The following is a 15,117-nucleotide window of genomic DNA, read 5'->3' on the forward strand; positions in this document are numbered from 1 at the left end:
TAATAGCTTTCTTGTTATTAATATTTTTATTAATGACAAAAAAATTCTTATTAATAAAAAAAATAAAAAAATGGGTATTAATTGAAAAAATTACCTTCCCACTCCCCCCAAAAGTTCAAGCACAGACCGTTCTTGAATTGAGACCGAAAAATGTTAAATCGATTACAAATCGTTCTCGAAGCGTGAGAACGAAAAATCTTAAATCAAGCCCAAGTAGTGCTTGAAATGAGCACAGAAAGTTCACACATCAATGCTAAAGTGGTCATAAAATATGAACGGTGTGCTTGCAAAAACTGTTCTTAAAACGAGCCCATCAGTCACGAGTTACGAAAAAACGTACTTAACAGACTTTTGTCAAATAATGTTCTTAATTTTGAACTTGTTTCGTTCGTTTTAGAACGATTTTTTCTCTGAGTGAACTTCAACTGAATGATCATCCAAAGAAAAAACTTTGCTTTTACTGTTCCTTCTGCCACTGCAATCATGCAGTCCCTTTCACTGGTACTGCCTTTTTATACTCAGTTGAGCAGAGCTCACAGAATATTGTCACGGATATTAGCATCCCTAAGCTATACCATCACTAAGGCGATGCTAAGCGATGTTCACGTCAATAATCAAATCATGTATACACATATATAAGGCAGCCGAGAGATGTCACACACAGATGCATTTACTTATACGCCTATGTATGCGCGAGAGACTGTAAACTACAAACTCACATACATCTGAGAGACGCTGAAAAGTAGAAAATTGTAAACAAGTAGAAACTATATGAGAACTATAAACACTCGAAATAGTTGGTAAGTTCTGGAAATAGAAGAGCCTAGAGTATGCAGCGTAAACTATAAAAGCGGGGCAAGCGAGTAAGAAGTAATTCAGTTTGATTTGAGATTTGGATTAAGCGCTATCTAGCGAGCTATAGCAGTATTATTTTGAATAGTAGAGTTTCATTTGAGCTGTCAATCAGTTTGGTTATTAAGTAAGCTATTCGTTGCAAAGTACAAGTGTTATTGTGAAGTACTTGAATAAAGGCCATTTTGCATTATTACATATTGGAGTTATTTATTCAACAGTTTAGCGATACGAACTTAGCAGAGGGTTGCAAATAAAAGGATTTGCAGCAAATTCGTTACAATATATTAACTTTGATTGGATAACGGTTGGTTGTACAGCTATAAAGGAATCGAGATAGATATAGACTTCCATATATCAAAATCATCAGTATCGAAAAAAAAATTCGAATATGGTGCAACAAAATACAAAAATAAAAGAAAATTTCCAAATGGGCGTGGCCCCGCCCTTTTTCATTTAATTTGTCTAGGATACTTTTAATGCCATAAGTCGAACAAAAATGTACCAATCCTTGTGAAATTTGGTAGAGGCTAAGATTCTAGGACGATAATTGTTTTCTATGAAAAAGGGCGAAATCGGTTGAAGCCGCGCCCAGTTTTTATACACAGTCGACCGTCTGTCCTTCCGCTCGGCCTTTAATCGATATATCTTTACTAAACTCAGTTCACGTTCTTATCTGAACTCACTTTGTATTGGTGTAAAAATGGCCGAAATCCGACTATGACCACGCCCACTTTTTCGATATCGTAAATTACGAAAAATGAAAAAAATGCCATAATTATATACCAAATACGAAAAAAGGGATGAAACATGGTAATTGTATTGGTCTATTGAAGCAAAACATAACTTTAGAAAAAAACTTGGTAAAATGGGTGTGACACCTACCATATTAAGTAGAAGAAAATGAAAAAGTTTTGCAGGGCGAAATCAAAAGCCCTTGGAATCTTGGAAAGAATACTGTTCGTGTTACATATATAAATAAATTAGCGGTACCCGACAGATGAAGTTCTGGATCACCCTGGTCCACATTTTGGTCGATATCTCGAAAACGCCTTCACATATACAATTAAGGGCCACTCCCTTTTAAAACCCTCATTAATACCTTTAATTTGAAACCCATATCGTACAAACACATTCTAGAGTCACCCTTGGTCCACGTTTATGGCGATATCTCGAAAAGGCGTACACATATAGAACTAAGGCCCACTCCTTTTTAAAATACTTCTTAACACCTTTCATTTGATACCCATATCGTACAAACAAATTCTAGAGTCACCCCTGGCCCACCTTTATGGCGATATCTCGAAAAGGCATCCACCTATGGAACTAAGGCCCACTCCCTTTTAAAATACTCATTAACACCTTTCATTTGATACCCATATCGTACAAACAAATTCTAGAGTCACCCCTGGCCCACCTTTATGGCGATATCTCGAAAAGGCATCCACCTATGGAACTAAGGCCCACTCCCTTTTAAAATACTCATTAACACCATTCATTTGATACCCATATCGTACAAACAAGTTCTAGAGTCACCCCTGGTCCACCTTTATGGCGATATTTTGAAAAGGCGTCCACCTATAGAACTAAGGCTCACGCCCTTTTAAAATACTCATTAACACCTTTCATTTGATACCCATATCGTACAAACCAATTCTAGAGTCACCCCTGGTCCACCTTTATGGCGATATCTCGAAAAGGCGTCCACCTATAGAACTAGGGCCCACGCCCTTTTAAAATACTCATTAACACCTTTCATTTGATACCCATATTGTACAAAAGCATTCTAGAGTCACCCCTGGTCCACGTTTATGGCGATATCCCGAAAAGGCGTCCACCCATAGAACTAAGGCCCACTCCCTTTTAAAACACTTATTAACACCTTTCGTTTGATGCCCATATTGTACAAACGCATTCTAGAGTCAACCCTGGTCCACTTTTATAACGATATTCCAAAAAGGCGTCCACCTATAGAACTATGGCCCACTCCCTCTTAAAATACTCTTTAATACCTTTCATTTGATACACATGTCATACAAACACATTCCAGGGTTACCCTCGGTTCATTTTCCTACATGGTTATTTTCCCTTATGTTGCCACCATAGCTCTCAACTGAGTATGTAATGTTCGGTTACACCCGAACTTAACCTTCCTTACTTGTTAAATCTAGCTTCAAGGTTTTTTTCTTCTTTCTATTTACAATCTTACATCTTACTTACTTACTTAATTGGCGCTTAACCGTCTAAACGGTTATGGCCGTCCAACAAGGCGCGCCAGTCGCTCCTTCGCTCCGCCAACCGGCGCCAATTGGTCACACCAAGGGAGTTTAAATCGTTTTCCACCTGGTCCTTCCAACGGAGTGGGGGCCGCCCTCTACCTCTGCTTCCATAGGCGGGTTCCGATAGAAACACTTTCTTGGCCGGAGCATCATCTTTCATTCGCATAACATGGCCTAGCCAGCGCAGCCGCTGCGTTTTAATTCGCTGGACTATGTTGATGTCTGCGTATAGCTCGTACAGCTCATCATTAAATCTTCTTCGGTACTCGCCATCGCCAACGCGTAGAGGTCCATAAATCTTTCGAAGAACTTTTTTCTCGAACACTCCCAAAGCCGCTTCATCTGCTGTTGTCATGGTCCATGCTTCTGCCCCATATAGCAGGACGGGTAGGATAAGTGACTTGTAGAGTATGATTTTCGTTCGCCGAGAGAGGACTTTACTTTTCAATTGCCTACCTAGTCCAAAGTAGCATTTATTGGCAAGATTGATTCTTCGCTGGATTTCAGTGCTGATGTTGTTGCTAATGTTGATGCTGGTTCCCAAATAAACGAAGTCTTTTACTATTTCGAAATTATGGCTGCCAACAGTAGCGTGGTTGCCAAGGCGCATATGCGCTGACTCTTTGCTCGATGACAGCAGGTACTTCGTTTTGTCCTCATTCACCATCAAACCCATCTTTACCGCTTCATTTTCCAGCTTGGAGTAAGCAGAACTAACAGCGCGGGTGTTTAGGCCGATGATATCAATGTCATCAGCATATGCCAGTAATTGCACGCTTTTATAGTATATTGTTCCAGTGCGGTTAAGTTCTGCAGCTAGTATAATTTTCTCCAGCATCAAATTAAAGAAATCGCACGATAGGGGGTCACCCTGTCTGAAACCTCGTTTAGTTTCGAACGGCTCGGAGAGGTCCTTCCCAATTCTGACTGAGCTGATGGTGTTGCTCAACGTCATTTTGCACAGCCGTATAAGTTTTGCGGGGAAACCAAATTCAGACATAGCGGCATATAGGCAGCTCCTTTTCGTGCTGTCGAAGGCGGCTTTAAAGTCGACGAAGAGGTGATGTGTGTCGATTCTCTTTTCACGGGTTTTTTCCAAGACTTGGCGCATTGTGAAAATCTGGTCGATGGTAGATTTACCAGGTCTGAAGCCGCACTGATAAGGTCCAATCAGCCGGTTCACGGTGGGCTTCAATCTTTCGCACAATACACTTGAAAGGACCTTATATGCGATATTAAGAAGGCTGATTCCACGATAGTTGGTGCATTTTGCAGTATCCCCCTTCTTGTGGACTGGGCAAAGAACACTTAGATTCCAACCGTCGGGCATGCTTTCGTCCGCCCATATTTTGCTAAGAAGCTGCTGCATGCGCCTTACCAACTCCTCGCCGCCGAACTTGAATAGCTCCGCAGGCAATCCATCAGCGCCCACGGCCTTGTCTACATCTACTTATACTAATTCTGACAACTAATACTTTCGTAAAACTAGCTTCCTGCTAAGTGATTAGTAGGTTTATTTACAAGTATATATATGTATGTATGTTGTAGTTAAGTTGACCATGCATGCATACATGCAGGCGTTGGCTGTATGCAATTGTAGCACGTACCTGCTGCAAGTAAATGTAAGCAAGTTGCTCCAGGTCAGGTCAGATACGAGTTAATCAGCCCTATTCTGCATTTCGACTTGGATTGGAATTTTTTCGATTTGGCAATTTTGGTATTCTGTGTTTCAATCTCTTTCGATCCAACTTCGCTTCGAATCGTTCGATTTTGTGTATTCTGCATTTCGATCGTAGTTCCGTTTTTCTAAGTTGCAAATTAGTTGGCGGAAAATATTTTTTTTTATTTTTTATTTAATTTATAACAGAATTTTAACAAAAATGTAAGTAAAACTTGTTAAGAAACGTAGAAGGCTTGATGATGATTCTTTTATATATGTTTCCAGGTCAAAAACAACATATCGATGTCGAAGTCCTTGGACGTATTTGCCCCGCAAAAGTATCTAACACATACTTGAAAGCATCCTTCTTAGGTCGAAAGTTTTTTTGAACCTAAATAAGAAAATAAGTCATTAAATTTTGCCACTTTTAAGTTAAATATCTTACAATTCGTCACTCATCTAAAATGGATTACACAAATCTCGCAATATTTGCCTTTCCATTCTCGCTTGGCCATTTTCGTATGCGTTGCTTCCAACTCCACAAATAATGCCGCGGCTATTGATTCCATTATAATAGACAGCTATAATTTGTGTCTGTTCGTTGGGTCTAGTTTTGGCAGCAAGCTGCCGGAGTAGAGGAAGGTGAAGCGAAAACCGTAAACAATCCTTGCGGAAAGAATAAATAAACCTTTATAAAGTATTTTAGGGCAGTGCAATGAAATTAGCATCCATAAAATACAGAAAATGTCAACTATATTCGTGCAGGAATCCGTTTTAACAAAACTTGGTGGCCACGGCAGGGAATTGGTCAAAAGAAAGACAAAAACACACTTACAATTATGAAAGCACTTCACTCAAAAAAACATAACACTGCGGCAATATATTCTGTTGCTTTTTTTTGTACAAAATGGCGTGGATAATAAAATATAAACGTTTTTCAGTATTTTTTAAAAATTTTCTTTAATTTATTTTGTTCCAATGTTCACACATTCCGTACAAACAGCTGATTTCGAAAAATCATTTGCTCTTCCTCTTCTCGTTACGATTCCGTCGTAATGCAGAATACCCAACTTCGATTAAAGCGGAGCGTAGAACGGGAATGTAATCGAAATGCAGAATAGGGGTGAAAGTAAATATTATTACCTTCAAAATAAAGCATGAATAAGATACGACGAGTGGAACGAAAGATATAGCATTTTGAATGTGGGCAAGTTTGCTTACCCATCGAATCTGAGCACATGCAGATCTTTGAAAAAAAATTTTTTTTCGGGGAAATGCTGATATATGTGTTGACTTAACTCTTTCGCCCCCCCCCCCCCCCCTACTGGGACATATTACAGGATTAGCTGTCGTAATGATGAAAACACCGCCTGATTTCGAAAAAACTTAGGGGTGAAAGGGTTAAATTGCGAAAAGATTCCAACAATAAATTTAAAAGTGAAACATTTTTTTTTCTACAACTTCGTACGATTTGTAAAATAATGACAGATATGTGCACAGGTGGAAGCAATAATGGAAGATAATCTAAATTTAAAAACAGACTTTATCAAATACTCTTGTTTATTGTCAACATTCGACTTAAGATAAATGCAAAACAGCGCAGACTTGCATGTTCTCAGCTGATTATAATAAAAAGTGTGCTGATAAACATTTTAAATATGATATGTGATCTATAATTTTTGTTTTCGAAACAAAAACAGTTGGAAACAAGAATTTCCCCCCTCAAATATCAGTAAGAAAGACGGAGTAAGTACTCCCCTTCTAGATTCCGTTGTTCGACATAATGAGAGTCACATCAACCTTCTGAGTTGAAGGTTTCTGAGGCGTTCACACAAGTGGCTCAAGCACTGCGGTCGTTGGTATTTTGTTTATCTAAGAGCATACGCCATGAAGCACGAAGTTTAGACTAGAAGGGGCAAAAAGGAGAGGTTCGCGACGAGTTTATACCATGGACCCGTTATGAAAGTTATTTTTGTATTTTAAATCGAAAAAAGATTTTATCAAAAAAACTGTTTAAAGGGTGATTGGTTTTAAAATGTAACTCTAGTAAAAGGCTTCAAAAAAAGCGTAGTTTTCAAGAAACTTAGCAGTTGTAAAAAAGTAATCGGTTTCAAAAAACCAACTTTTCAAAATAGTTATCAGCTCCTAAAAAGTAACCGGTCCATAAAACGTAACCGCTTCCTAAATATTAAGCCCAAAATAGTATCCGGTTGCAAAAAAGAACCGGTGGAAAGCAGTTAGACGGTTCCACAAAAAAGTGAGCGGTCTAAAATAGTTTTCCATTCCAGATGAAACCGATTTCAAAAAACGAACTGATTCCAAACAGCTAACCAAAGAGGAAAACTTTGCTTAAAACTAATTTTAAGAAAGTAACCGATTTTGAAAAGGTAACCGATTCTAAAAGGGTAACAGATTTTAAAAAAGTAACCGATTTTAAAAAGGTAACCGATATAATTACTTCAAGAAAGTAACAGATTTAAAGAAAGTTGCCGATTTTAAGAAAGTAATCGATTTAAAAAAAAGTTACCTATTTTGAAAAATTAACCAATTTTAAAAAAGTTACAGATTAAGATAACCGATTTTAAACAAGTAACCAATTTTAAAAAAGTAACCGGATTTAAAAAAGCAATTGGTTACATAGAAGCAATGTTTGCAAAAAAGTAATCTAGAAGGTTCAATGTGGCCATATTAAATCGTTCCCAAAATGGTCGGGCTAGTACCGTAATGGTGCTTGTTACCGGAACGTAGCAGATCTACATCCGACAAAGGACCATTAACATCGATAACACTCCCAAAAACCTTCGGGGAGATTCCTTATCGCTTCAACAACAACAAAAATTGCATTTCACTGCCTGCCCTCGTACAAATAACTCATCCTCAAATTAGAACCTGTGATTTATGTTGATTTCTTAACTAATATACAAAAATTTTACACAATACTGTACGCAACCACTGCACGTCCATATGGGGAAACTATGATCAACGGAACTGATTTTAAATTGCAAATGTTAATTCGCTAGCAAAAAAAAAGTCGATTGAAATCTTCTCACATTGCGAATAAAGTAAAACGATAAAACTAAAGCATTTTACAAATAAATTTTATAGGCCAGCAAAAGAATTGCATAAGGGATTGATAAGGTGCGACATCAGATACTTAACTGTAATCAAACAGCATCACAAAGTGCAGTGCGCACAGAGTGTTCCAAAAGTAATGAACGTTCTTCTAACTGAAAAACGATTTTAAGAGTTCTGTCCAGTCATCTAGAAATGTCTCAACTTTCTTTGAAACTTTCTGTATCAAATCTCGGGCTGAGTGGAGTACCACCTTATCTCGGCTTCAAGTTCAAAGCCGTCCTATCTCAGAATTTGTTTTAAGAAACCTCTCTCTGGGCATTTTTTTCAAAACGCCCTATTTTAGAACTTCAAGGCATTGATTTCTACAACGTCCTATTTTATCAGTATGCTATTATAATTAGATATAGGTTATTCAAAAAAATAACGAAATAGCGCGTTTTTTGAAAAAAAAAAAATACTGGGGTGGGAGGTTTTCTAGGAAATTTTGGTATAGGGAGTTCTTCTAAAGTTTCTTGAGATAGAGCTTTTCCAAAATGACAGCCAAAATAAACTTATACTGCACTGAACAGTCAAAAAATGGAGTTTCTTATAAAAAAAATGTCACTCAACTGTCTCAGAATGTCGAAATTTATAGAGCGATCGAACAGTTGCAGTCACGGTCAAACTCGTGTCTGTTCCTATACTTTTGGAGCACTCGTTGGTAGATTGCGAATCATACTTATTTAATGAAACTTTACATTTACTACTTATGGAAGTGCGCATTTTTTCTTTCACTTGATTGGTGCTAATTTATTCATTTAATTCAATTCTACTGCAGACCCGCCCACCAACATATTTGATCACAATACTTGAGTCTCGGCAATTGTTTTAAGGCATTGAAATGCCAACAAAAAAAAAAAACCATACGCCATGAATGGAACCACTTATATAATTTAAGCACGTACAGATGCACATAATATGCGTGCTTAATTATTCATAAAAAATAGAATTTAAAAAATGTTATTGGTTTAGCGAAATTTTTTATAGCTCACACTTTCATGCCAAAATAAAAAAAAAAACAAATAGGAAATAAAAAAAATTTATGAATATGAATTACACATAGGTATACTTACATATATAAATGTGTATATACAGTCGTGTTTAAAACAATTGCATTGCAATATGATGTTATGAAACCTTTTACAAAATGTAAAACTTAAGTTTATGATAGTGCATATAAACTGAAAACTAAAGTAAAAGATGGCAGCTCTATCCGACACATTCATTTCAAGTTCATTTTCCAATTATTCTCCAACCTTTGATAAATATTTAGAAATCCATTTTATTTAAATAAAACATTTTTTTAGATACCCTCCTTTGCATATAAATTTTCAGATGTTTATGCATACTTCTTATAGACTGGAATATTAATTTTTAATTTAACTTTTTTTATATATTTGACAGCAAAAATATCGCTAGGTTTTGCCTAAAAAAATTTAACATAATAAATTTGGCATATTTTTGTATTTTCCTAAGGCAGTAAGTGAATTTTAATCCTTTTTTAACATGCTTATACTGTTTTCACACAGACGGCTTATTGAATAATAAAGGCAGTTTTCTACATTAAGACGCTTATTGAGCTCAGTCTTCCCTACAAAATTCGAATCTATAATTATTTCATTAGTAGCTAATCGAATGCCTAATGAAGTCAAAAGCACAATGCAACTCTGTTGGGAGCGTTCAGTTTCTTAGTTTTTGGTGAGTTCAGTGCTTAAAAATGTCATTTGTCAAAGTAAATGTCATTGTCTGTCATGATTTGATACATCAACTTCCGGCGCAGTACGATTTTGACATTTGTCCATCGAATTTACAAAAACAAAGTACATGGAATTCTTATTTATGTATGTATGTATGTCACCATGTTTTTATAGAATTTTTTTGATATGAATATTGCAACGAACTTTGGGAAATTCTGGTTATTTATGTACTTCTGCTAACGTTCGAATCGCTAAACTGTTGAATATATCACTCCAATTCAGTATTGGAAACCGGTATTTATTTAGATTACTTTGGGAGTAGTACTTCACAATTATACTTCACAACCAATAGCGTATTTAAATCAAAACTGATTAGTTATAACTCAGCTTGCGCTGCTTTTATACCCTTTGTTGCCTCGTGCGCATATTTCTCCAAAGGTTTAGAAGTTTCACCTTCTAGAACTATTGTATCTCCTGCTTGGTAATTTAGTTATATGCGTGTGTGTGTGTGAGTAAGTACTTTGTATGACAACTACATGTGCGTGTGTAAGATATCTGTTCAATTCTAGCTGCTGTTTATATGTGTGCATGTACTTCTCGTCGCCTTCCCTGTATGTATGTAAATGATGATTGCTGTGTTCATGTACACAAGTGTGGTTTGCTTTAATGTTTTTGTGTTGTGATTATTTACTAACAGCATAGTGATGCTATTATTCGCCAAAATATCTTATTTCTGAGGTATTTTCCCTTTCTTTTTATCTACTCTACATCGAACCTGTGATTTCTGCGCACACGGTTCTAGTGCTATGAATTGGTTCCCGTTTTTGTTTATATGTACATCCAGAATTTTTATTCTCAGTTTTCAAATAAGTTTTTGTTTTCTATATTGTTTTATTTTTGCGCAGCTGATATAACTTTCACAAAAGGAACCCAAATGCTCTCCTCACAGTTTTGAGAGCGAAGAATACACGCCAACACATTTTTTGACAGCTCTTTGTCTATGTATCTTTGAGGGAAATCAAATAAACGCGTGAGAGTAGTCATTTTTGCGAATACATTATTAATTATTGCATATGTTATATTTAATTTCTATTTTGATGTGCGTTATATATTTTTTGTCTACCAATTGCTTAAAAGTAACTTTAAAATAGGAATTTATAAAAACCATTGTACTAGTTTTACTAAAGCTCACAGTCAAAATTTGACAGCGCTAACGTGAACGGTGTGCAGCGTCCACATTAATATTTTCGATGGCTTAAATTCTATTTTAAATGTTCAGTTATAAGAAAAAAGTTTTTGGCAAGAACATTGACGTGAAATGCGTATTTTAAATTAAACCTACATAAAAAAAATTAAATAATTTCAAAACAATAAATGTTTACTGTGTAAAACAAAAAAAATTTTTAATGTATTCCTTTTGATTACATAAAATAAAAGCCAAATTCTGACTCCGTCTCATGAAAATCATGTTTACCCTAACGAGAACTATGCACTGTCGAACTATTTCTGAAAATTAAAATAAGTTATGGATCTAACGAGTATTATTTTTCGCTAATTCGCATATGCCATTAATCCGATCCACCATTTCAGAGCTATTGTGATTTAAAAAATGTGTTTCGATCATTGATCATAAAACGTAATACGAGCCTTGGATGTGACTACTACCAATTGCCATACTGCATACTTCATTCAAAAATGAAAAAATTATGGGAAAATTTTAAAATTTTGTTAAGCAAATGTCAGTCACTTCCGTACAGAATTTGGTGTAAATCTTAAAAATTAATGAATATTAGCTTTGAGCCAAATAACCATGCTCGAGAATAAAATATCAACTTGATGTTTCGGATATATGTAGTTTTTCAGAACCTGTGGCAAAAAGATTGTTTTACGAGAGAAAAAAATAAAACAAATACATTTTTTCAAAAAGGCACCAAAATTCGTCAAAAATATATGCAAAGGACTGAGTAATATTATATTAAAAACCAAATAAAATTTTAATTTAGGACATTCAGTGAGGGTATTCTTCAACTCCTTCTTCAAGTACTAGCCAAGGGAAAAGAGAAAGGCATTTTTTAACTGTATTAATTTTTAACGTATCAAAAAATTGCTTATAATTAGCAAAAAATGAGTATGGGTTAGGTTAGGAGTTAAGTACGCAACAAGTTCTTAAAAAATAAATAACTAGGTATTATATACCGAATAATTGGAGTTTTATTAGTTCATATCAACAAACGTGGTTGTTGACATAGAAAAATAATATCATAAAAATTTTTGTTTTGTTTATTGTGTTTATATGAATTCAAAATTTGTTTGTTAAGAAAATAAAACAAACCAATAAAGGTCTACAGAAAGTATGTTTTTACTTAAAAAATAAGTAACTAGGTATTTAATGCCGAATAGTTGGTGTTTTATAAGGTATAACTGAGTTTGTGGTATTTTTTATTCAACAAGACTTGCTTATTGACTTAAAACAATTACATTATTAAACTTTTTTTATTTATTGTGATCTTTTTTCTTTTTTTTTTTATTTATTTTTTTTTTTTGTAATTTCGATAAAACACGATTAAAGTAAAGAGAACTAATAATTTCCAGGGAGGGAGAATGGGGTTTTCTGGCAGTTAATTAAAATAAAATTATTTTGAAAAAAAAAAGGCAAAAAATTTAATAACTAACATAAAGATTTTGGGGAGAAAAGAGTTATTTGAATGAAAGGGGAGTGTACTTTTAAAACTTTCAGTTGTTTTCATATGTAGATCTCATCTTGGGATCCCATCACTTGTTCCTGCATGGGACGAGATTGTTTTGTGATCATTTCAGGAGCACTTTGGGATCCTTTCACGATTAATCCAGTACTACTACAGAACTATTTTGAGATCGTTGGGACATTGCTAGATCATTTTCAGGATCATTTTGAGCCTATTTTGGATTTCGGGTTTTATCATTTTGCGGTTAATTCTGGATCCTATTGGGATGAATGTGAAGATATATATATTATACATATATTTTGGTACAGATTCGAAACTAATTTGGGATTCTTTTGTGTATTATTCTTGAAAACTTGTAGGGTGTTTAGCTTAACTGAGTGGTTCAAATATCGGTTGGTACAGAATAAGTCTGGATAAACCTTAACTAATCTCTTTTTTCCTGCATATCATCCTTTACTTTCCACAAAATCTCTTTAAACAAATCAGAATTGTCAAAACCATATAATTAAACTTCAAAATAAAAAAATTTAGAAATCCACATTTTCAAAATTTTAATCATATATATACATTTTTTAAAATTTAATTTACAGCAAATTTAACAAATATTAATAAAAATCATAGATGATCTGAACCGACGCAAAACATTTTTCGGATAAGAATAAATAAGAAAACAAAAAAAAAATTGCAAGAAAGCGTAAAAAGTGAGAATCTTCACACAAATAAAAAATGTTATATAATTAAAACGCTAATAAAAAAATTATAACTATCTCAACCAAACGCTCCCAACAAATGATGAGCTAAGTTAAATGTATTCTCGCACAGATCTACATTAAACAATCAACTTATGAGGACAACCAACAATTAATGTCTTGCGAGGAAAGACCACAACAAAATTGTTAAAATATTCTTGTTGAAAATACAACAAATACAAAAATTTTCGAGCAAAGAGAATCTATGCAAAATTTGAAGTCAAATCCCTGGAAGATTTTCTTAAGTTATAAAAACAAAGCTTCACAGAAATTCCCTATGACCTTAAACGGAAGCAAGGCAGCTTTATAAATTATAACACAAATTGTCTCATATCCTGCAACTACACCAACAAATTAGCACAAAGTTCAACCAAAGATGGCACAAAATCAGGAACAAATTCATAATCCCAATCTCAACAATGGGAATCCTGCTGCGCGTGGCGCTCCCGAATATTTCCAACATTTATTTTTGAATGGAAATTTTGTTGCGCATGAAGATGAAGGAATGATGGAGGCGGCAGCAGAAACGCAACATAACAACAATGCACATAATGATCCACATTGTTGGATTTTCGGTTATGGCTCACTTTGCTGGTATCCAGGCTTTGAATATTCCAAATGTATAACGGGGTATATAAAAGGATATGTACGGCGCTTTTGGCAGGGTAACACAACACACCGTGGGACAGATGAGAAGGTTAGTATTTTTTTGTTGGTTGCCAGTTTGTGTAATGATATAGATTAGATATACGTAGAGCTCTTTTTCAAAAATGTATGCAATGCGTACCAACCTCCAAAGAGATTTTAGGCAGCTTCTCTTCCAATTTGAGTCGTGCTCCTTTTAATTTTTCATACAAATTGACGGGATAGGGCCTACACGTTTAAAGCCGAGTCCGAGCGGCATCTGCAAGGTAGATGAGTTTTCACTTAGCTTGTTTCTAATTAAAAAAACTTATTCGTAAATTTTTGATGTTGCTTTGCCCGGCGCTTGAACCCAGGATCTTCGGTGTGGTAGGCGAAGCACGATAGCACCACACCTCAAATATTGTACTAAAATTATAAAGGAAAATGCTTAACAAATGCCCGTTTCCAGCAACGATGAATTTTCAAGTCTGTGAGCCGACCTAAAACATGGGATTCGGCACCAATTTGGCGAATCGAATTGAAAGAGAAACTCGGATGAATTTCCTCGGAGATATGTACATATACTGCGTCTTGTATGTATTTGTTTTTTTTACTTAGCTCCGAATTTCATAGGACTCACTATAGCCTAAAAAAATTTTATATCCGGTCAGCGTCAATAATTATCCAGCTAACATCTGAAAATATGTAGGAATCTTCTAGAATTGTTCCCGGCACTGAAAAAGAACAGTGTTACACTTTTCAAAGTGATATCAAAATTCTGTTGCTCGCTGTGTTGAGTAATGTCAGCAAGCCGCAAAGCGAACGTCCTGGGTTCAAGTGCTGCCCGAAGCAACATAAAAAAAAAATGAAGAATGAGACGAACATTTCACTATATAGACAAGTATACGACACGAGCCTGTCTGGACTTTAAGAAAGAATTGAAGGTATAGTGAAGTGAATTTGAAGTCTTTAAAAAATTTAAAATTTAAAATATTTAACGAGCTCGAGGCCATATACATATATATTCAGATTAAAACCCGGATAGATTTTATATATATGTATATATTTTAAATTTTATTTAGTCGATATTTCGACCTCAATCTGAGGTCATTTGCAAGAACTCTTGGGTGTAGCTTGTCTACAAGCTATTGAGGTCGAAATATCGACTAAATAAAATTTAAAATATATACATATATATAAAATCTATCCGGGTTTTAATCTGAATATATATGTACATATATGGCCTCGAGCTCGTTAAATATTTAAAATTTATAAATCTAAGGCCGAAAATAACCAGATAAATTAGCTTTATTTTCTAGAATCTAATTCATATTTTCTTAAATCTGTGCTTTCTAAAATCTAGTTGGTACTTTTAAAAATTTAGATGGGCCTGTTAGTGAAATTTAAGTGCTCGAAATTAAGCTTGGTCAAAATATT

At 34.9% G+C, this 15,117-nt stretch overlaps 1 protein-coding gene across 5 annotated transcripts in view; it reads left to right on the forward strand.

The window, feature by feature from the left end:
• The window catches only part of LOC137237395 (glutathione-specific gamma-glutamylcyclotransferase 1), a 112,597-nt gene that overhangs the window by 65,522 nt on the left and 31,958 nt on the right, over nt 1-15,117 (forward strand). For 3 of the 5 annotated variants that reach the window (XM_067760967.1, XM_067760968.1, XM_067760966.1), the window contains one exon: nt 12,898-13,753. In XM_067760967.1, the coding sequence (XP_067617068.1) occupies nt 13,433-13,753 (321 nt within the window). In that variant the 5' untranslated portion in view covers nt 12,898-13,432. The remainder of the gene's footprint in view (nt 1-12,897; nt 13,754-15,117) is intronic. The other 2 variants (XM_067760969.1, XM_067760970.1) reach the window with 1 other exon arrangement.

Source organism: Eurosta solidaginis, chromosome 1 (genome assembly GCF_040869045.1).
Source record: "Eurosta solidaginis isolate ZX-2024a chromosome 1, ASM4086904v1, whole genome shotgun sequence".
In the NCBI taxonomy this organism is placed as follows: domain Eukaryota; kingdom Metazoa; phylum Arthropoda; class Insecta; order Diptera; family Tephritidae; genus Eurosta; species Eurosta solidaginis.